General features: G+C 35.5%; 2 protein-coding genes across 2 annotated transcripts; both read left to right on the top strand.

Moving 5' to 3' along the window:
- The first annotated feature begins 974 nt into the window (after nt 1–974).
- On the top strand, nt 975–8,911 carry Dysf (neuronal PAS domain protein dysfusion). The gene is made up of 9 exons (XM_076386866.1): nt 975–1,085; nt 2,314–2,495; nt 5,634–5,695; nt 5,787–5,876; nt 6,141–6,317; nt 6,510–6,694; nt 6,792–6,898; nt 6,965–7,118; nt 7,206–8,911. Exons 1-9 carry the CDS (start codon nt 1,075–1,077, stop codon nt 8,122–8,124), a joined length of 1,887 nt encoding a protein of 628 aa, XP_076242981.1. The 5' UTR covers nt 975–1,074; the 3' UTR covers nt 8,125–8,911.
- A 4,671-nt stretch (nt 8,912–13,582) lies between these two features.
- Nucleotides 13,583–24,161, top strand: Med1 (Mediator complex subunit 1). Its single transcript, XM_076386971.1, has 8 exons — nt 13,583–13,737; nt 14,014–14,159; nt 14,251–14,384; nt 14,466–14,604; nt 14,685–14,904; nt 14,981–15,206; nt 15,279–15,510; nt 15,588–24,161. Exons 1-8 carry the CDS (start codon nt 13,707–13,709, stop codon nt 20,001–20,003), a joined length of 5,544 nt encoding a protein of 1,847 aa, XP_076243086.1. The 5' UTR covers nt 13,583–13,706; the 3' UTR covers nt 20,004–24,161.
- The last annotated feature ends 65 nt before the right edge of the window (nt 24,162–24,226 follow it).

Below are 24,226 nucleotides of genomic sequence, written 5' to 3'. Positions count from 1 at the left end.
ATGTTTCAAAGACGTCCTTTTAGCCCTCTTTAGAACTTTACTGAAATGTCTTTAAGACATTCTTAAGACGTCTCTGTGCGATATGGGATGGATGTGAAGGAGTAAAGGCTTGTAAGAAACTAATTAATTTCATGGTTAAAACAAATTTATATTTTTATGAGCTTTCGAGAGTCTTCTTAAAAGAATAAGAACGGGCAAAGAAAGACCTCATACAAAAGCAACCGCAGCGCAGTGTGATCATAAAACCTCCTCAAAGCATAACAATCTTTTACTATCGCTTAGTCTAACACATTTTATATTTCAGTTCTTAAAAAAATCTTCGAAAATATTCCAAACTTCTCTTTGACGATATTCGAGGATAATACAATCAGAAACCTATCCAAATTTCACTGTTCCCCTCAACATCTGCCTCCTTTCTCAGCGTTCACCAAAAGCCTCAGTCGAAGGGAGCCTCGGGACTGTGGTACCCCCGAAGGCTAGCTTCGGATCCTCTCGAGAACGCCTCTCGAAAACGCTTCTCGAGGCGGGCCTTTGCGCAAATGATTCGGGCAAAACCGCATGTACAGGAAACGCAACCAGTAGCCCAGCGGTGGTGGCGAGGATGGCGATGATGGCGGTGGTAGAGGGACACGACTGCTCGATCGTGACCGTGGTAGCAGCACGGGGTGAAGGAGCGAGCGAGCGAGCTAGCGAAAAAGTGGAGAAAGGGAAATAAATGAGTGAGATAAATCGACATGGGAGTGGGAAGGACCGACTGTTGAAGAGAAACAGCGGGACGAGGAGGAGGCGATCGCGGTTTGCAAACGAAGGGAAAAGACGACAGACACCGGGAGAGGTGGAGGGCGCAAAGGGAGGCGAAGGCGGCGGTGGTGGAGGCACAGAAGAAAAAGGGGGGCTGCGAAGGTGAGAAGGTAGGAGAACCAGCCTCTGCCAGTATCCACGTGTTCAGTGTAGTAGCGCGTTATGACCCGGATGTTAGATCGTAGCTGCAGTTTTACGAGAACCTGCCGACCCGGATGTCTCGCTCGTCGTCTACAAGTGATCCGCTACTAATGTCCTCCTGGTTACCGAAATATGTTCAATCGGTAAGTAATGCTCGATCATGTCATTCATCATACGTTTCAAAGCCATTCGTCTTTGAAAGCATCGATTGTCGATCGGTAATTTCTACCCCTTTCGTGACCGCCTTCGACGGTGGCGTTTGGCGGTACGGGAACTTGATGGATTCAGAGGATATCAAGCTTGATACTGAGCTTCTTGGTACTTTGGTGACTGATGGATCATTTTTGTATTGTTGTAGTGTATGTTAGCGTCACGTTAAAGCTCGTTAATAGCTTAATTTGAAAAAGAGAATTTGAACTGGTGATGGTCGTAATAATGGAGATGAGGCAAGGTATGGAAGTATTCGATTAAATTTTGTTGCCATTTGGTTTCTTCGGGAATTTTATTCTGGATTAATTTTAGAGATTGTCGAGTGTTTGTGAAAGTTACGGTTACTGAAAAGAATTGTTCAACATTTTGTTATTTAAAATATTGTTTGAGAATCAAGTTCTTTTTACTTTATGGAGAATTTGCTGCATTTCAAAGTATTTGCGTATTAGGGAAGACTCAGAGGAGCGTCTTCCACGCTGGATTGGATGCTGCACGTTCCTTTTTGTATTTGATAACGAAAAAACATAAATTACAGAATGCGACGCGCTTCTGTGCTAAAAAACCTAGTTTGCATATCAACTACGTTTTTTCTGTTCAAATGCAAACTGTGTTTTTCCATCATCGTCTGGTGTTTGCTATGATAAATGCTCTAAAAATAACAAATATTCGCTATTAATTTTGCAGTGTACGTATTGCAGTATTCAAAGATTATAATTATAAAGCCAACCAATTGAAATATAGGTATTCATCAGAGTTGAAAATGAATAACCTGTAACCTGCAGGCAGTCGTCAAAGCTAAAAGTACAAAATATTTTATGACTTGTTGATGAAGTTTTTGTGATAATTGCAAGTTATGAATGATCGAGCCATTCAAATCAGGACAATTATTTGAAATCTTCATATTTAAGAATGACCTCTACACTGATCGTTGCAAAGACTTGGTAGAGATGGGGGTGTTTTTTCAGTTCTCTTATTTTCTCGAGTGCTTGGTAACAAATATGATAAAGAGTTCTTTCTCATTAATGTTTCCAAGGAGGATAAAAGATCATTCAAAGGTATCAAAAGCTCATGAATGGTCTAGGGCAAGTTAATTTCGAAAAATAGATTCAAATGTCTATCGATTAGGTATAACGTATCGGTAACATCCGCGTGTGCTTGAAGGATAGATGCGAGCAAATCAACGAAAGGCGCCAGCAAACTTCGAAGGGACCTGATAAATGCCGAAATCGCCAACTTACGTGATTTACTGCCATTACCGCCTTCCACCCGCCAGAGACTTTCCCAGCTACAGCTTATGGCCTTGGTTTGCGTATTTCTCCGAAAAGCCAATTACTTTCAACAAGGTAAGCACGAAATGCATCTAATTAAAAGAAAGACCCTACCGAATTTGGAAACTAACGTTCTTTTCGATCATGGCAATTTCGCCGTCAAGCTTACCCATAACATCTTGATAGCGAGCTAAAGTGATATCAACGACTCGATGTTAATGTTTGACCACTTTTTATTTCACTTTTCCGTACAGTTCTTTCGAGGGATGTCCGATAAAAATTGTTTTATTGCAATTTTAAATCACCTTTGTACGAACTCTTATGATAATTACGTTTCGTTATTCTTTGTGCTTTGCAATTAGTAATCGTATAGGCTTTCTTAAACATTCGTACTGTTTTTAAGTTTTATGTATAATATTACTTTTCACAGAAGCGTTTTTTGTACGATATTATAAATATTTCACTGAAGTTGACGTTGCTATTAGAAAAGTTAAGAAATGACCTACTGATTTTGAAAATTGTTAGTTACGAAATATTACGTAAAATATAAATGCAATATTCAATGTTTTTTTGTAAGTATATTACTGAGGAACTTGATTTTTTGCAAGATGCGCATGTTGGGTAATATTTTTTTTATTTAATATATTCTACACGATGTAAGTGTCCATCGTGTTAATTAACAACTTAAGAAATGTTGTAAAATAACTTTTTTCTTTGAATTAAAAATTTTTAAACTATTTATTAAAAGAAAAGTACAAATTATTCATTTACACATTTATCGAAATTAATGCAGATTATTTATTTTATAAAAAGAAAAGTACCCATTTTCATGGAAAGATACTTTTTTACAAAGAAGTTACATGTACAGGTATTAAAGAAAATATACTGCAATAAAATTGAAGACTATGAAGATTTTCGTTAATATTTAATGTTCCATAAGAAGAAATAATGTGATAAAAAATCATGTTTACAGCTTTGTATATTTTCCTCCTTACGTCGTTCAATAGCTTCTAAATTTCCAAAAGTAAATTTCAGATAAAACATACGTATCTAAAATAGGTTTTAGAATTTATTAGAAGAACCTTTTAGAACTTTTTAAAATCTTTTCGAAACTGTTCATTTCAAAATGAATATAAAATGTATTATATTTAATATTAAAATGTAATCGGTCATGAGAAATATTAAACAACATTAAGAACCAAGGTAAAAATTATATAGATGGTACATTGCGTGTACTTGAAGTATGGTGAACGTTGCGCCTTTGTTTCATAGCGAGACGCTCGTAGTTTTAATTTTTGCAGTTACCGTCTGCTATAAACCTAAACGCCATTGTAAAGACTATATCAAAATATTAATATAATAATAATAATAATTCTTCAAAGTTCAAAACAAAGGAATTAATATATGTATTTGACAATACTTGTTAATAATGTATTGAACATTAAACTAACAAATTAAATTTAGAATTATCGAAACAACTGTTTTATCATCAGGTGTCCCTAATTTTTGAATTGCATTATTTTTTATTGCGTTTACAGCAATTCCTTTATGAAAATCAATTTAGACATGCAAACATAGAGGACATATTAATTTCATGTAGCCAAAAGCATGTAAATATTAAAAAACAGTCAAGAAATTTTCACTTCCTCATATAAGACTTCATTTTCTGACATCGAATCGTACAATCTTTGTTGTTACCGCAAAAACGTATTTTCTTCCTTCGACGCTCTTTACTTTTCACATATTTATATCCCAATCTTTTAAGGAATTGTACTCTAATCGTAATGATCCCATTTTTCGGTCGACTTTTACTTCGCCATTTTTGTTTTCGAATTTTATCAAGTGGACTGAGCGCATCTGAAATGAAGTAATCATACAGAGCTCAAAATTATTATTTTAAATACGCTATCGAATTCGAAAGAGGCTGCCGAGTCAACGAGACAGCAACACGTTTGCAAATTTTTCGCGGGTAAACGATCTCCCGCAGAAATCTTCAATTCCCAGAATATCGATCAGGCAGCACGTTAACAAGCGTCCCCGTGATAGGAATTATTAAACGGTCGTTCCAGGATCAAAAACTTCGGGCATCTCCGTTGTGCAAGCGTAGAGAGTAATATATAGGTAAAAGGTAGGGAGGTAGGTAAGGCAAGAAGGTAAGATCGGTGTACATTCAAACTCAGCGGAGTCTAAGCGCGAGTTCCGGGTGATCCGCTGACCTGTCGGCCTTTGCAACAACACTCTCACGCTCCTGTAACCCATACTCCCTCTGTATCGTCTCTCCGCTCTCGCTCGTTCTTTCTTTCTCCCCTACATACTCATTGTTTCACAGTATTCGATACTATAGTCCCGTGTAGCGCCGTTTGTAAACGTTGCCCATGCTGCATTAGCATACGCTTCTTTCCCTCTTCTCCACCTCCTTCCCTTTCTACTGCCCCTTTTTTCTATCCCCGGGCCTTTCCTCGAGACAGGAGAGGAAAACGCGCACCCGAAATGAATTTTCTGCGGCTGCTTTTCTGATCTGGCCCTGGTCGATTATGATTACTCACGGGACGGTACCATGAACTGTTTGAGGCTGCAGCAACAAGTTTGCGCGGCGGTTGGTACTCTGAGTGAGATTGCTGGGCGACGGAACTGAATCGAACATTGCTGATTCGCCTGGTAAATGTTTGCAGGAATGCTGGCAAACGTTGAATGAAAACGTAATGCAGATAAATATTTAATTGGAGAGTATGTGTTTCATTAGGGTTCATAGCAGTCTATAATAAAGTATTCTGCTGGACTTTTCTGATCTTAGCAATATATCTACAATAATATTTGAAGAAATCGTTTTGAGATTATGTAACTTTGCTTACTTTTAACTATGTATTTATTTTCTATTTTTCTTCCTTAGTCTTCTCTGCGCTGTTTAAGAGAAATAAAGAGGATTTTATCGAGAGAACTTTTCAGTTTCAGTTTTTATGAATAATAAAAATTGCAATAATGATAAATTTTTTTATATAATACTATCAGTATTATTTTAGTAGACTATTTTCAGGCTTTGTTACATGTTTATTTATCGAGTCTGAAGTTCTAATCTTTTGAGCCCAATGATGCCTTATTTTAGTTACAATTTAAAAACAGTTCATCAAAATACCTAGCATTTTAAGATTATTTCCCGAAATACAAATTGAACTTCATTTAAAGTAACGAAATAATCATATTTTTTTGTTTTAGCCTTGAAAAACTGCCCATCCGATTCTTCGAATATCCCGACCCCTAACATAGGATTTTCAAAAGTAATATTGTTTATCATCATATTGCATTGTATTTCTGACCGTTAATTACTACGGTACAAATGTTGGCCATACAATGCATGCAATTTTTCAGGCCATGTCCGGATTTATAATGATGATGACCCAGCAAGGAAAGCTGTTGTATATATCAGAAAATGCAGCAGAATACCTTGGACACTCTATGGTAAAGTAATTGCAAAGAAAGAACACTTATGGTAATCAGCTATATTGAGAGTTCATTATACAACATTAAAGTATCCATTGAAATTCCTTCTCTATAAGTATTGCTTCAATAGAGTTAATCATTTCGAAAGTTTAGTATTTCAGTAATCGTAGTTTTAATTAAACTCAGTTCATGAGTTTTAATTACTTCACATGTAAAATGGAATTCTCTTTATCTTCATTACTCTTCGTCACGGAAATTTGTTTTAATTCAATATTATTCTAGGAAGATTTACTCATTCATGGAGATAGTGTCTATGATGTGATAGACAAACAAGATCATATGGTAGTACAAAACCAGTTGTCCAGGAATAGTCCAATTCCAAGTGACAGAAGATTATTCCTGTGTCGGATTAATGTTTCTAGAAACTCACGACGACAATTACGTTTTGGAGATCAAAAGGTAGTTTTTGAATTCAGTTTGTTTTCTTTTTCTTTTGTATTATTTTATAGGCTGCACGTCCACTAATTTAGTAGAAACATTAGTATCTCGGATATAAAGTTCGATTAGTTATTTTAAAGGATGTATTAATATTTTATAATATTTTTTATATTTACTTTCTTTGCATGCTTTGTTTTGTTATTTTTTTTATAGGTGGTTCTTGTTGAAGGTCATTTTTTACCTTTTGTTCCTGTTTGCAACCGAAATGAATTCGTTTTTCTCGCCTCTTGTACACCTGTTGTTTTACCAGAAACTAGAGAAAGTATTGTGCAGGGTGCAACAAATATTTTCACTACAATTCATTCTATGGATATGAAATATCTTCATATTGACAAAACGTAATAAGTTAATGTTTAACGCTAAACAAAATTTTAAAAAATAGTAATTATATTAAAGAATCTATGAGTCAAAATATTTTTCTTGAAATTGTTACAGGGCAGAGAGCCATTTAGAATATACTCGTAATGAACTAGTGAATGTATCATGGTATAATTTGTTACATTGGGACTCTATAAGAACAGCATATTGCAAACACCAAACTGGTACGTTTATTTTAAGTTTTACCTAAAAATCGAAATCAAAATTGACACTATATGTGAATATTTCAGTTATTCAGTCCGACCAAGAACGGTCTGCAACAGCATTGTTAAGATTGCAAAGCCGTTCCGGGCGGTGGTTTTGGGTACACTGTGTTTTACAAGTAAAAGATACTTCTGAAGAATGTCAGCATCCTATCATTGTGTGTACAAATCAAGTTCTAAGGTATCAATGAACATTGTCATTTTTATTATCTACAGCAATCATAACAAGAAGTTTAGCATTTTTAAAAAGTAACGAAAAATATTACAGTGACAGGGAAGCTGAAGTAATGCGTTCTAGTTCCTGGTTATATCAGTATTCATCCCAAACTAAATTCACCTACACCATTTGCTCCGGAAACCAGAATCGCAGCGTGCAATATACTGCTGGAGGCCAAAACAATCAACAAGACTACACCCGATCATTATCCCATACCCATAGCAATGATGCACAGCATTCTCCAAATATTCGAAATTCAGAACAAGATTTACATGGTTCTTCGAAGGCGCAACTAAAAGATTACACAAGAAACCCGCGCGAGGATGCAGAACCAGTGGACATGTCAATAAGCAGTAGCGAACATGAAAACAGAAACGTTCACGTGAATATACAACATGGTCATTATGCACTTGGTCAATTCACGGACAGGTACAAATCGCACCACAAAAATTCATTGAACTTAAGCGGTTATCGTGCAAAATTCATTCAATGCCATGGCCAATACAATGTTGATGTCTTATCACCCAAGTATTACATAACGGATTTAGATAAGGAGTATTGTTGTAATGAGAGGAGCACATCGCATAAACGATATCAAACTAAACCGCTGCCAGTAGCTACAATGGCAGGATCAACAGCTGATTCTTCCGATTTACCTATGGACCACTGGAATTCGAGTCCAGTTTGGTCGGATACTCTGCAAAGGGTACCTGATGTTGTTCATCAAGAACTTAGCCCATATGTTGCGACACCAACTACTCCAGTTGATACTCCAGATTCTGAACTACATACGGAGACACCAATTTTTAATTTCGATTGGGCAGCCGAGCAACATGTGCCCAATTTAAAAATCACTTTTCGTAGTTCGAATCAGGGGCCCAGAAAAGTTCAAGATGTTCAGCCGATTACATTGCAGTTACCACGGAAAAAGGGCCAGTCTATGAGCGACTCTAAAGACTTTCCTAAATGAGACTGTGCACTTATTAAATCGGTGCTTTACAAGTAGATAGCAAATATTTTGTTTAAGTAGATATTACTAGCTTGAAGGTTTGAGTCTCTGCACAGGATGAAATATGCTGGAGACTATATCTAGTTAAATACTGGATTAAAAGATATTTAAATTTTAAATTTCAAAGACTTGAATTGGTTGTTATTTCAGACTGATTGATTAAACTAGTGTCTAATGTGAAATTATAGAAAAATATAAAATTTAATTGATACTGTATAATATAGTAGTAATTTTTAACGAGAATAATTTAAATTGATATTGAAGATAAAAGTTGATATAAAATAATTGTTCCTATTTTAAGGATCAATTTTTTAAAATTATTTTTGTTGGAATGAAAAACTATCAGTATTAAACAAAATTTGTTTTCTGGTAACAGAAATGTGTTGACGAAACGCCATAAGGTATTAGTGTAATAAATAGTAATAGGTCGAAGTGAAAGATATGCAATATTCGTAGTAAATATTACTTAAAAGAGAACAGGAGTACCTAATTTTTAGTATTAAAGAAGAAGAATTTTAAAAAATTGCATTGTAAGAAAAGTTTTATAAAAGGAAAAATCGAGTCATAGCTTTGTAGAAATTATTTTCAGTGTAATGTAATGTTTATTAATGATGGTCGCGTTGGTGTAGCAGCAGCTAGTTATTCGGCAGTGTTTAATGATTAGTAATCATGTTTATTAAATTAGAAAAAGTGCAGTGACATTTGTTGAAAAAAGAATGCCTACTAATAAAGAATATTTTTGATGTTATTTGAAATCATTGAGTACCTTTCCCTCCCTTAAATAGTTATTTAGAAGATTTTTATCTAAATTGACTTTAGTTACATAAAGTATTTAGAAGTAGGTAGTCTAACTTTGGTAGTATATCTATACTTCCTAATTATAAGAATGAAAAGAAGCCCTACTTAGATAAATACAGAAACTTCTTCTCAAGATATAAACACTGTTTGTTTATGATGAATGCTTATTAAATATCACTTTTTTTAAACGTTCTTCTTCTTGCTACAAATACCTATATAATTGCAGTAGAAATGAAAGAAATTGGCGCGCTACCAACGCCATAATACTTAGCGAACACTTGAAACGAATGTTCTCAACGAAATGGTAGAATTTAAATTTGAACAACGATTTGTGTAGTTAAATAAGCATACTAGATGAAAACGAGTAGGTACAGAATTTGTATTTTCTTAAGGAGTCATGAAAATTAATTAAATACTGTGACATATTTTACAATACAAGTAAAACTTTGTTAAATACGAATATGTCTATAATCTCAATTACGAAAATCTTAGATGCAGAAAAAATTAGATTTTTAAATTTTACTGTTACTACTTAATATGTTTTCTTACCTTTTATTGTATAACAGGTACGTATAGAAGACTTTAAGCCAGCGAGATTCGATCCTATCGAAATTCGATCCTATTGAATTCGTTCGATTCTCGAAGATGCGCGCGCAGACTGCTTCGAACGAAGGTTCCCAAAGTATCGTGCTTATCATAAAGGTAAGATTTGTACTACTTTCTGCGATATTATTGTGGAATTGGTAAATTTTTTTATATATTTCGAGAATACACAAGTTACTTTTATCTATTATGTATCAAAATTATATGTATCTTTCAATATAGCTACAATTTTATGAAACATTCCGATCTAACTTCTAATCGATAAAAATGCATCTACTAGAATACTAAAAATGTTAGAAAATGAATCAGAAATGAAGTGGTTCGTGATTGCATTACTTTTATTGCCTCTATTTATATTTGACGTTTTTGAAAGCTCGCGAATTGCGAATATTGTGACCTATGAAAATTTCAAAACAATACACTTCACTTCACATGCTATCTAATACAAATGAAGGGCTGACATTTATTTCTTATTTCATTGTCTTTGGGAAGATACAATGTCTTAACAGTTTTACGAATATGTATTATATAGTATAAGCATATTTTCTTAACATTTCTTTCTGACTTTTTATTACAAATATAATTAATATTTTTAGAGAATTTTAATTGATTTTCGTAATTGCATTCGGTTCTATACTTGATATTGATTGATGTACATATTTCTAGGTTCTTTTTATTATTTTATTATATTTTATTATATTTTATTACATTTTATTATTCACACAACATATTTGTATTTATATAAATATACTTATTTTAAATTTATGTTACTTTTTTCGCTACAGACTTTGTCTAGAATTAAAATATACCAATTCTATGTAAAGTGAATATGTGTGTTGGCGAGTTTGGGAGCCGGAACGTGAAGAATAATGTAAGTATTACTATGTTTCGTTGAAATTTTAAATAAAGTTCAAAGATTACGGTCTGAAGTTTAGCTGTCAGAATTCGAAAGTTTAGCAATTTTGGAACTCATTTCTAACGTATTTTCTTACACTAGATCTTCTATTTTAGGCTCAGCAGACACCCCCTGTGTAATACATCGAGAGGCCTTCATCTCATGGATATTACGGTAACGCATGTTCTTGCTTCTACCACTCATTCAACCATATCATAGGATGCAAAGATCCAAAGCGGTACGAGTGATTGGTTATATTGTTTTTGTTGATTTTTTACGAGCATGATGACCGCGGGTATAGATTATACTCGCGAGTAGTAATATTTTTTCATTGTATTACTTAATCCAGGCTAAGATCTTCTTATACGCCACGTTTTGTGATAAAATAAATGTCCTCTTGTAATATTAAAAGTATGCACATTAACACGAATATAAGTATTTGTAATTGAAAGGCACTGAAAGAGTAACATGACGTAAAGTATGATGAATATCTATATCCTTTGATTTTATTACTATGAAAGCAGAATGTGATGTTGTAATATAAAAATACGGTATACTATTGTGTGATAATAATGAATACACGTATTTATTCATAAATACATTTATTCTGAATGAATGTACATGTATCATGCAAATATACAGTCTATAATTTAAGCTTTTCAAAGGAATATTATATTATAATTTTTTTTACTAAAGTTCGATCCTTTGAGAAGAAGATATGTTCTATTTTATATACAAGAAGGCGGTGGACCGCCCGAAGAATCTCTGCAAGAATAGGAAACTACTAATGGCTTGCCATCCTCGGATGGAGAGTCATTCTCGATACTATTTTGTTACTGTGCTTGATTGTAGTTTTGTAGTAGTAAGTAGTAATAATAATTTTATTTGAGTTTGATCGCTCCTGTGGCTTAATGACCAACCTAGTAATGTTAAGCTAATCGTGATTTGAATTAGCGTTGCAAAAACATGATCATGGTTTGAATTAGTGTTCAACTATGTTATGATCGCGATTAGTGAGATAGTTATATTTTCAGATAGTCCTTCCGTGTATACGTATTTATTGAACTAAAATGGTCCAATTAAAAGCCTTTTTGTTCAATGAATTACAAAAACCTATTGCAAGAAATAAAACACCCTCGGGATTATGTTTTTGAAGTATTTAGTAAACTAAAATGGCAAATAATATAGCGCCCCTTATGTTGCTGTTCTTAGAAACTGATTTTGCATTCAGTAAATTAGTGTTGCCTTTTTGGGAAATATTTTTCAGCCCCCTAGGTAATTGCTATAAAACATTTTTTTGTGATTATTGAATAATTGTAAAAATTAATATATCCCTTTTTTGGATAAATGTAAAAGTTTTTTTTATTCAATGAATTATGGAAAGATTATGATATGTAACATATTGCGAGTTTTCAGGATGATATTGAAAGAATTGTTGCAAGATTTCACAAGATTTAGACTTTTAAAAATTTATTTTTTAATTTCCACAGGATATTCAATGTTTACTGGTGTATTTCTTTTAAGTGTTTACTAATAAACTAAATAAATTTCTGTTGTAGAATGTTTAAACAACATTTAGTAAAATTACAGATCATTTAAAAACAATCGGAAATGAATATTATGAAATGATCAAAATTATTAAAATGAAATATAGTATGCTTTCAAAAAAAACAAGTTTGATTTTTTACACGATACAGATATACTTATAAAGACAATAATTATTATAATAATAATACAGCCAAGGTATTCAAACCTATATGAATATGATTCTCCACTAATGTTTCATATGAAATTAAACTGTTTTAAACCAGTAATGTTCTTCAAATTAAGTTCTTTAGTTTAAGTATATTAGTCTGTATACCACTAAGGTTTTAAGTTTTTTCTGATAAAGTAATTTGAATATAATTTCTATTAATCCCTAAATGAAGTACATATATGAAAGAAATATGTTATACCAAAAAAGGTAGATAAGACGTAGTCGAGTGGGTCATCATTTGCAATGACCATCTTGTGAATTATCTCGAACAGTTATTTAACACATAATTCATAGAAAATATTTTATGTGACTCGACACTTAAAGATTATAAACGAACATGCTACACATACTATGTATATTTTGTATATTTATAATACTATTATAAACAAAACAAATATCATCACATTTATATGCATATTTAAATACTATTTTAAAAAACATAATTGTTGACATTAACACATTATTGTATTGTAATATTATATCATATCATAGTATAAATAATAGTTCATTTTATTTTCATTTTCAAATAAAAAAAGCTAATGAAATTGTATTCTAAAATGGAATTAATATTTGGAAAAAATAAGAATATTTTATCCTAAAATACATTTTTACTCTGTAACATTATGTATCGTACAAAGAAAACTGTTTACTATGACAATTTTATTCATTCACATTAATTCACTATCTACAAGTCAATATCTATCTCAATTAAAAACATGAAGTTTCAAATCACGCACAAAAAATAAGTTTTCCATATTTCTAACACATTTTTATATAGTCAGTTAGTGTGCATGCATAAATTGTGTATAATAAAACGGTACGATAGTACGATTTCTTAACTGATCGATAGATGTCGTTATAATTTTGTCACGTTCGTAAACGCATTCAAATGATACACTCTCGAAATAATAGATTTTGTTTAAATATAATCCAAAAATAAATTGTATTTTATTCGAATATAATTAATTTTGCCGTAATTTTTATTTAGAATGTAATATAATGTACATTTTACATAAGAAAAATGTATCAATTTCCTACTGCATATTAATACTCTCATACATTTAAGGATTCTATTTAATTCACAATATTATGCATTCATAGAAGTATAAGGAACGAGTTGTATTATATTATGAAGTCAAATTTGACGCATAAAATTTATAAATAACGTAAGATTTGAAAAACTCGAAAGATACGGCGGTTAATATACCATTTGTTACTACAGAGGGTGTATACGTGAGCATCACAGAATCCCCCCTCTTAAGGTATGTTATGGACGAAAACGCCTATACGTAGAAACGTATGGCTTCTAAGTGTAGTTAGTATATTGTGTGTGAAGGTTAGGGGCAGTTGAGTGATCAAACGTGGGTTAGGTGAAAATAACAGCTCCTGTCACGATGTAGTGTCTCATAATGTTGTTGTGATACAACAAATAGTAGAACGTAGATCGGCATACATGTAGATTCAACATCCGTGTGATCCACTACGGGATACATGGATGTTGCGAACGGACAAAAGCCCCTCAGTGAGTGCAACTTTCAATTTAATGTAATCTTTTAGGTCTTTCTTTAAGTTAAACTTAATAAATGTTTGCAATTAAAAATTTTAACCATAATTTTATTTATGATTTCTAAAAGTTTCAATATCTCGCGTCTATTATTTCGGTCTGTGCTCATTCAAGTGTATGTATGTACATAAAAAATTCATTTGGAGTAATATAATTACAGTTATGAAAGACTTTATTTTGTTCAATAATTGCATATAGTATTGCAATGTATGTTATATATATTTTCATACATAGGTGGGCAATCTTCTGCCACTGGTGGTTCAGGAATGGATAAAGGGAAAGAATGGCAAATGGAACTGCTCATGGAAAAATTACGCTCCAAGGCTTCCACGTTCAAATCCTTGGTGGAGACTGCAAAAAATCTGCGCATGGCAATGCTGGTAATTTATTTGTAGCACATAGTTTAAACTATATTGAAACAGTGACTATTGTACAATTATTTTTAACTGGTTATATTTGTCATAATAACAGGATAAGAGGTTTGCCATTGATAGCGCAGAAAAAAGTCAATTACAGAAATGCTTGGATACCTTGCAACATTCCATAAAAGTAACCTCTTTACAATCCATGGTGGAACGTTTAGAGAGTTTAACCAGACAGCTGGGGTAAGTATTCATAGATTAGGAATTCTCTGAAAAAGAAAACCAGATTACTTAGTCAATGTTTGTGTTACAATTGGGTTACAGCTTAAAGTTTATGATGTCTGGTCCACCAGGTACAGAATTATTTATATCCTCAGATATGTTCTTTTTGGAAGTTCTTTTGGAGCCAACAGGTGTAGTAAAGGATGTTAAAATTCATCATGAAGGCAAAAATGAACAACAGGTACAAATTTTGAGAACATCTATACGTTTTTGACTCATATAAAAAGTGTTGAATAATAACTTTAATTATAATACTTACAGAGCTGTGATGTGTTGGTATCTTGTTTATCACGAGGAGACTTTGTTGATTTTACAGTACAGTTAGAAGGTTTAGCTTCAATATATCAATTAAATGCAGACAAAAAGGTGAAATGTAAAGCATTTAGTGCTTTACAATCACTGGAGGCTGATTTGGGTATTTTAGCTCAATTACAGACATTTATAAAAGAACCTTTTAATCTTGTTCATAAAAGCCCAGTTGGTTAGTTCTATAATTACAATTAATTATATCAATGTAAAACTGGTACAGATTTGTAATACTTAGGTAATGATTTTAGGAATCCTTGAGCGAAGGAGAGGTGGTCATCCAATGAAATTGACATATTTTGTTTCTCCATATGATTTAATAGATCAGGAGAATCGTACCTGTGACGCATTGAATTCAGATGTGGTTATCAAACGGAAGATCGGTCATTCCGTTACAGTATGTATGGAAGGTTCGACTGCTCACAAGTTGCCTACATCTAGTATCATAACTGTAAATAGAAGTCCTACAGGAAAAAGGTTTGTCCCCTTTTAAGAAAAAACTTACACTTAAATTCAGCCATGTTCTAATTGGTATTAAATTATTTGCAGTACTCCATCCTATGCTCCATTAACTAGTACAAACTCGTCAGTTCTACCTGCCTGTTTCGTATTGAAATTAGTTAAAAAGATGCCAATGTGCATGGAACTAGTACGTAGGATACAGAAGGTGACAGAATTAGAATGTGGAGACATATCTGCTCCCTATCCGTTACTTAGTTTGATTATTCAGCATGCCAGCGAGGGTCAACTAGATTGCCGAAACAACCGAGGGCTTTATGTTGTACGTAAAGCGGTCTACGTATTAATTACCCATTACAATCGTTTCATTTCCTATATTAATTTCACCTCCTGTTGTAGACTTTACCAGATCAGCAACACTGCTACTTCATGACAGAAAACAAAAATATGGAAGGTGTAATGGTGTGCAGTATTCCTTTTACGCACCCGGCACACGTTCCACAGATCTTGGTATGTTTACGACAACAAGCGTTGTTTAATACTTTAATCGCTAGTTGCGTTAGATCCATGGCGCGACAAGATCCAGAACACGCGACTATATTTGAAGTGAGCGCTTTATCGTGGCAACACATATCGGTAAGTTTGGAGCATCCTTTTGAAGAAACGATGGCAACAGCAGAATTGGACTTGACAGATATCTCTGCACTGAAGTGTAAATTATATGGCATCAGTATAACAAATACGGAGCAAACGTCAGATTTGACTGGTAGAGTCTTGCAGAAGTGTCTAAATATACCTCTAACAATGAGAATTCTCATGAAATCTTGGGAAAGTCGAGACTCTTTAAGCACGTTGACCAATATGAATAACGGAAATGGAAATTATAATGTTAATCTTGGTTCTGGCAAGGACCAAAACAGTCAGAATGGTTCTGGAATGCCTGATTTTACTAATGGAGAACCGAAAATTAAACAAGAACCTGGTTTGAATAACGGAAATGGGACTATGGGAAGACAACAGTCAACTCAACAACAACAACAGCAGCAGCAGCAGCAGCAGCAACAGCAACAGCAGCAGCAGCAACAGCAACAACAACAACAGCAGCAGCAGCCTTTTTTAGATGCCGGAACGGAGAATAGTATCGGTTTTCCGTCATATTCCGGCCAATCCGATACTACAACTACTGCGATGTTAAACCCTTTGCAATTAGGTGCGTTGCTTGGACAGGCAAAAAACTCCATGGCCAATCCTATGAATGAGCGTACAAAAAAGACGCGCAAGAGGAAAACGGCAGATGGTATTTGGCGGAGTCCTAAGAGAAAAGGGGATGAGACTGCAGAAATTTTATTGGAGAGCTCCAGTTCAGATTCAACTCCACTCGGTACACCGACTGGTGGCAGAGAAAATTTGAACGAGACGAGAACATCCACGCCCACCTCAGCTACTAGTTTAACTAGTGGTTTGGATTTTCCTAATTTAGATCCAATAGATATTTTGGGAACGGACAAGAGCTCTGATTATGATTTTGATGAGAGTGAGGTAACGGAAGTGCACGATTTGCAAGACGTCGAAGATTTAATCAAAAGAGATCGCAAGTCGAGGAAGAGAGAAGAGAAAAAAAGTCCGATTATATTCGAAGAGAACAAAAGCTTGGTACCGCCATCAGTAAGTATAACGCCAATTTCAAGCAGTAGTTTGGGTCAAACTACCAACTATAACTCTGTACTTACGGGGATGGGTTTGGAAAGGAGACCAGGTATTGAAATAATACCAATAGCATCTTCGCCGCAAACTACATTACCAAGTTCTATTACTATAACACCGATAGCTGGACCTACGCAGTCGAAAAATTTGACGGACGAACGCAGAGAACGAAAAAGTTCTAAGGGGAAGTCGACAGAGGATAAGGGTAAATTGGAAAAAAGACGGAAGCGAAAGAGAGAAGACAGTCCTATGGGACCACCGCCGGATAAGATACCATCTAAGCAGGACCCTTTGTCGAAACCGGTTTCAGTGAGCATAAAACCGACCGAGTCACCGCCAAATTTGAGCTCACGACCTTCGTCACCTGCGACAACATTAAGAAAATTTAGTCCGTCTCCGACACATACCAGCCCACTTGCTCTTGTAGGTAAGTCCAGTCCTACATTGAAACAGTCAACAAACAAGCCAGTGCAAAGTCCAAAGCACTCTCCGGTCTATAGCAGTAGTCCCAAGCATACGCCAGTGCCTGCGAGTGTGAGTCCAAAACATGGTACGTCGTCACCGAAGCATGGTAGTTCAGCAAGTACCGGTAAACCGAGTATGTCCGCGCTGAAATCCGCGGCGAATTCGCCTTCCAGTAAAACCACTGACTCCGGACAATCCAAAATAAAGTCTTCCTCATCATCATCGAGCAAAGATTCCAACCGGGACAAGGAAAGGAAGACGTCGTCGCTAGCTTTCGGCGGATCGAGCGGCCACCAGAGTCCTAAAACAAAGTCGTCTAGCGGTAAGTTAAAACAACTGGAATTAATTCCTAGCGGGGAAACGCAGGCTGCTCTACCCAGTAGCGGCGGTAGCACGCCTCCTTCCGGCAGCTCTGAACTCGGCAAGTCGGCTATTGCTCATCAGCAGGCTAGAAATAGAAAAGGATCCTTGAGTGCCGTTATTGACAAGCTAAAAAATAGTGCACAGCACTGTACGGATGACAGTGGCAACGGTGGAACGAAAACTGCCACTGGTGGAAGTGGCAACTCAAGTGGCCAGAAAGAGAAGAGTGTCGGAAATTCATCGAACAAGACTACTGATGGGAAGTGTATTAGCAAGAATTCATCCATAGAGTCGAAAAATCCTGCAGAATACATGGTGAAGCATAGTTCTGACGGAATGAAGATAACGATCAATAAAACCCGCACAAAAGATTCGAAATCCGGAACAAACCTTAAGTTATCTTCGTCATCGACGTCAGTTGCTACTGGAACGTCTTCGAGTTCATCCACTTCGTCGACGTGTATGTCCGGTAATGGTTCGCCGAAAACGCACACTGGTTTAAAACCAGGAGTCAGCTCTGGTCCTGCGTCGAAGAAACCTCCCTCTCAGACGTCACCAAAGTTGTCTGGTTCATCGTCTTCCGGTCCTGGCAGCAGTAGTGGAAGTAAAACGACATTATTGGGTCAAAAGATGCTGTCAGCTTTAAAGTCTATCTCAGGACCGAATTCTGGCAGCGGTAACGGTGCTGGAGGAATTAGCGTGGGTGGTAGTAGCAGTGGCGGATTACTTTCCAAGAGTGTTATGTCTTCGAAGTCTTCTTCAAGCTCACCGAAAACAACCAGTTCGGGGGTAACAGATCTCAGCCGAAATCGCGATAAATCTCGATTATCGAAATCTAGCGAAAAAAGTATATTTCCTGGGAAAGGAATCGGGGATACTAGAAAATCAAGCCCTTCTGGTTTACGAGAGGAAAGCGAAAGCGAACGAGCATTCAAGCTCCTGGCTGCCCATGCTTCCATGTCGAACTTATCGAGTTTACCTAATCTTCCGCCGCAATTGGTCGTTGAAGGTCTCATGAAGCAGTTGGACACTAAATTTCAAATACCTAAACTATCAGCTAGAGCTAATGCAGACTCCAGCGACAAGAAATCGGAGAAGCTCTCCATGCTTCCCGATACAGGGAAGACTCTGGACAATCTCGCGACAAAGCAATCGACGGAACAGGGGAAACTCCAAGCGATATCGAATACTTCGTCGGCGGTTCCCAAAGTAACGTCGGAAGATCAGTCGGGTCAAGGTAGAAGAGATCACATACAAACGAAACCAGACAATCTTTCCATGACAAGTGCAGCCTCGGTAATGTCTATGAACCTCGCTACTGACAGTAGCAGCAATCTTTTGCTTCCCGCCTTATCCAGCAGCAGTTCGCACGACATGGATATTCCCACGAATCTCTCGATGCAGTCGACTGAAAGCGAGTCCCGCGACACGTGCAAGGAGCCATCTATAAGCAGGAGTAACACGCAGTTTCTGGGTAGCACATTGAACTCTATTGCCAGTGGCAAGGAGGATGTCGCTGGCAGTGGTTCTGTAATGGCCGTTCTACCAAAAGCTACCGACACACAGTCTACCAGCAAACCCGTGTACCCTGCCATGATGACGACTGGCACTATAACAAGCGGGAACGGAACAAGTGCTCCGAGTTCTGGCAACGGAAACTCGGAGAGCTTGAACTTGAGTATCAAACCAGTCGATGCGACCATGACAAAGTACAAATCAGAGGAGAAGAAGCAACAGCAGCAGCAACAGCAACAACAGCCGCAGCAGCCTCAACAGCAGCAGCAGCAGCAGCAACAACAACCGCAGCCGCAGCCACTGCAGCAGTCGCAGCAGCAGCAACAACAACAGCCGCAGCAGCAGCAGCAGCAACAGCAACCGCAGGTGCCGCCTTCCGGAGCATCCTCGAGTTCTTCCTCATTAGGAAACGTAGTGTCCTCTGAGGGACCATCAAGCGCGTTGAAAACGGCTGTGACGGAGATACCGACGACGACATCGCAAGAGGCCGCGGAGATGTTACTGGATTTTTCCACCCCGAAAGACGTGGCTAAGAGTCTGAACTTCACGAGCATTCCCGAGAGGGCGATGACCCAGGCAGCCTCGGTACGCAGGAACACGCCACCACCCCCTCCTCCTGCCTTTCCAGCCAGTCCTTCTGTGAGCGTGCACATTGTAAAAAGCCCTGCACCCTCACCGAGGGTTATTCCACCGTCTCCACATTCCGCCTCACCATGTATCACCGACGACGAACTCATGGACGAGGCGCTGGTGGGAATGGGAAAATGAAGGTTACTGAAACTCTAGATTTAATTCGATCCGCGTGATAGTCCGCGTTGCGCACACATTATAGGGTGTCCTGAGAGGCTGCCTCGTAAGTCTGCTACAGCTTCTTTGCGTGGAATAGTGTTTCTTAAACATCTAATGTACACAAATATAACCGAGTGTTTATATGTAGCTGTGATGTTACCGAGATTCCCCCGCTAAAGGACTGTGAAAAGGATTTTAAGGCAATTCTCGGAAAGTGGTGTACGTTTTGTTGGGATTTCTTGCTGCTTCTACCGTCTTTGTTAACGAGTTAAACGTGTGAAATTGAAAGTTTTTTGTACATTATGAGCTCTTTAGAAACAGTCTATCTGACTACCTTTGAATACCGCAAAACATTGTGGGTTGAATAGAAGCGTGGTTAAATTTCTATTAAGTACAGGCGAAGAAAAGAAGGATAAAGGTCGTTTTAATTCGAAAAGTCAGAAGATAGAATTCTCGTTAGTTCGTATTTCCAAGTAAACTGTAATGAAAGACAAATTTATAGAAATGACAAAAGATTTAGTAATTTTTAAGAAAAATGAAATGTGAAATAAAAGATTTCTTAAATAGAATTATTTTAGAAAATTTTAGCATTATTAATACATCAATCAATAACGAGATTAGATTGATGTGTATATTACACTATATAAGAATTACAAATTATTTATATTATACAGAATTATATGTAACATTATTTTTAATTAAGGAAAAAGACTGCGTCTGAGAAGATTAGTAACATATACATATATATACTTTTATTACTTCATTCTCCGAGAATTGACTATTGGATTTGTCAAGGAGGGACACCCTATGAATTGTTAAGACAATTATTGTTCTTTTAAAGTCTCCTGCCGAATAGTAAACGTGATTTGCGTCCCCGTATGCGAATCTTGAGTAAGTTCAATTTTCTCATACATAGGAAAGAAAGGATAACTTCTTCGCGGAGACGAAGTTATTAAAATACCATTGTGTATCAAAGTGATTTATTATTATAGATCAATGCGTACGCCGCGATACAAGGACAAGAGGTTAGCAATAAAACGATTGTTTATAGATTTGTAAAGGGAAAGGACAAAAAGGAAGATAGTAAAGTGATCGCGACGTATAAAATATAAATATAGACGAGTACATACGAAGTTATTTTCGATAGAATCCACGTTGGACAATATTTATAAGGACACTGCGAGATAGGCGTATTAATATAGAGTATTTCTTAATTAGTTCATTTCATGTACTTAGTAATTGTTGTTTTGAAAAATTTGTTCGTTAAGACCAGTATTTTTACGTTAAAATTCATTGAAGTTTACGATTATGAAAGCACAATAATGCTACAACGAGATTAAAAAATGAATTTAAGGAGTTACATTTTATATTTTCTATTGCACAAAATTAAACATTGATATTGACACACTAAGGTGAAGACTACTATTAAAATTTTTTTTAAATACAATTTTTCAGTTATTCTAAAAATATTGTATCCTTACTTGACAATTTTCTAATTTACATGAAATCTACTACTTCAGAAGCACCGTAAATGTAAATCTCCAACAAAGAGTTGTAAAAAGAAATGAAAATTAAGTAGCCAATTATCAAGTCCTTTATCCTTACCTTCCTGTTTTTGTATTAGTTTCAATCGTCCTTCCTCTTACATTCTTCGATCATGTATGTACAACGACGAAAATTAGTGCTTCGACGTATAACCGATTTACGTTTATAAATAACGAATGAAGTTGGAATCGTTGTAACTGTAATCCATATTCCTACATATGCATAACAATGGAAATTTTGAGATATGTTCGACTTCACCATGTAATATGGAATCACATTTTCTAAGGGAAACAAGAATAACAAAAATTCAAAATAGAAAGAAAATGCAAAGAATTGGGAAGTTTAAAAATTAAAATATTGGAGTATTTGGAAATGCAGTATATTTGTAACTCTTAATTTTAACTTTTCTGTGAGAGCATATTGTAGAGCAATTTTAGTTAAATATTTAGTTTAAAATGAATTTAAACGAGTAAGCTTTTAAAGAATGATACTTGAAACTTCTCAAATATATTATTTATCGTACAAGTAGGGATGCAACTTAAATCAGTGAAAATGCATTATGTAAAGAAAAGTATAAGTCTCTAATCGATCGTTCGTAGAAATAAGTTACCCGAATAGTTAGTTAAGCTTCCATGACAAATTTCGTTTAACCAACCATTTCGTTGTGAATAGGTACTATCGGTTTTGTAGTACTGTATGATAGACAAAGAATAGTGGAACGATTAAAGCATGGGAGGAGAAACGCGTCGCAACAGAAAAACATTGAGCTTATTAAGATTTGTCGGGAAGAGAGATCAACTTTATTCAATGTGAACGATTCTTCTCTCGGTGAACAATCGGGCGACGAAAAGAGACATAGAGAAGGATAGAGGAAGGAAGGAATAGAGGGTACAAAGTGCCAAGTAGAGGTAACATGATTTTTCAGAGACAGAACTTTAATCCTTTGCGATTTAACGATATTTCTCACATTCTCTCTACACATTACAATACCACGAAATTAAACACAATAATTGGCGAACTTTTTCTTCTAGCACAACCTAAAATTGCGTTCCTTGTTGCTCCTCTCGAGTAGCTTCGCTTTACTTCCCTTCTAGATGATACAATTTGAATTAAAGATTTATCGATTTCCAAAGGATTGAAATTCTGATCTCGCGAAAATGGACGCGTCGTCTTTGTACAAATTAGGGGAAACGTGCTTCGGTCTAAGAATTGAACGAGTCTTAACGATGAGAGTCTGTTGATCGGCGATACCTTGTTCGATGCTTAAACTGAGCTAAGGGAAGATTTAGGGCGAACAGACACCTGCGAATATGTGAAGAAAATAGACGAGTTATATTGTCTGTTGTCTGTTAATACTATTAAAGACAAATTAATGATTACGTCGACATATACGACGTACGATTACTTTCCACGTGTAAAATTGTATTTTCGAACGGAGATACCGTATTCGTGGACAATACGTTGCTTCAGTGTGGTCGGCAGCGGTCATTCTGAAGAAGAATTGTCCGAAGCTATCGCGATAAAGGAAAAATATAACGGTTTATTTTTTCAATACTCACGGTATATCGTGTACATAGGAGCTAAGGCGCGTTTACGCTGGTGAACGGCATTGTGACTAAAACGTCTACGAGGATTACTAAAAACGATTCAATCCGACCGAGTAATGCGACGAGAGGTCGAAATAGAAAGACGAGAGAATTCTTGTTCCTCGATGATTCATTTCGTGTACAAAGACTTTGTCTTTCGAAGATTTTTTTAAACGTTCTCGCGTTCTTTTTGATTCGATTGTGTGCGTGTATTCGTAAGAAATGCTGTAAGTTTTTTCAAATCAATTTTATCTGTGAGATTTGCCAGACTGCGCGTCGTTTGTAAAAAGAAAATAATTAAAAATAATAATGTTGTCTTAGTCTTAAAAGTTTCAATCCTGTATCTTCGACTTCCTCTGTTTTCGATTGTGATGCGTGAGAAGGGGCGTACGGTATACATTTTGAAAATTATCTCATTATAGATTATTTTGAGCTACTTCAACAATGTTTGAGCTCTTTTTTTACTGCAGTCTCATTCTGAAGATATATGCGAGCGATAAACGAATAGTTGGAAAAGTTAATATTCTAAAATTTTAAATACAGAACGATATCGCTCGAAATTTGGTGAAATTTTATGCAGTGTATGAGATACTGTTACTTAAAATACAAAGAAATTACCTGTGTATAAATGTATAACCGTATTAGCGCGTGTGTGTACATTTAAGCATCGACCTGTATAGAGAAAAGATTATATATATATATACACATACGATTATAAAATATATAACTATCTTTATCAATGACGAGTGTCTTCGAAACACGCCGAATCCTCGAGACACGTATTGTAAGCCTTGATAATAAAGATTATGGTTCTTTTGGAAAAGTTGCTGCATTGCTTTGATCGATTATACAGAGTCGGATACATAATGTGTTATATAAATACATACATAATATAATGTATAATAACATAAATATAAGTAACGATTTTTTATATAAAACTATTTAAATAAGAATAGCTTCTTCTATGTGCTGTCTAAACTTGCGAGATTTATATCATAAAAAATAAGAAGCAGCAATTATGAAAGATTTTACTGGTTTTTAAAATAACAAAAGAAAATTTGCCACTCTCTA

This window comes from Calliopsis andreniformis, chromosome 10 (genome assembly GCF_051401765.1).
Source record: "Calliopsis andreniformis isolate RMS-2024a chromosome 10, iyCalAndr_principal, whole genome shotgun sequence".
NCBI classification, from domain to species: Eukaryota; Metazoa; Arthropoda; class Insecta; order Hymenoptera; family Andrenidae; genus Calliopsis; species Calliopsis andreniformis.
The sequence above is the reverse complement of the archived record's forward strand: the minus strand, read 5'-3'. Positions and strand labels throughout refer to the sequence as shown.

What these genes read in the sequence shown, in the direction of transcription:
- Dysf (XM_076386866.1), top strand. An exon ending in AGCCAATTACTTTCAACAAG is followed by an intron (nt 2,496 to 5,633) that starts GTAAGCACGAAA and finishes TTTTTGTTTTAG; the next exon opens with CCTTGAAAAACTGCCCATCC. An exon ending in AATACCTTGGACACTCTATG is followed by an intron (nt 5,877 to 6,140) that starts GTAAAGTAATTG and finishes ATATTATTCTAG; the next exon opens with GAAGATTTACTCATTCATGG.
- Med1 (XM_076386971.1), top strand. Translation starts at nt 13,707, where the DNA reads ATGGATGTTGCGAACGGACAAAAGCCCCTCA. An exon ending in AGAAGTCCTACAGGAAAAAG is followed by an intron (nt 15,207 to 15,278) that starts GTTTGTCCCCTT and finishes AATTATTTGCAG; the next exon opens with TACTCCATCCTATGCTCCAT. An exon ending in ACAACCGAGGGCTTTATGTT is followed by an intron (nt 15,511 to 15,587) that starts GTACGTAAAGCG and finishes CTCCTGTTGTAG; the next exon opens with ACTTTACCAGATCAGCAACA.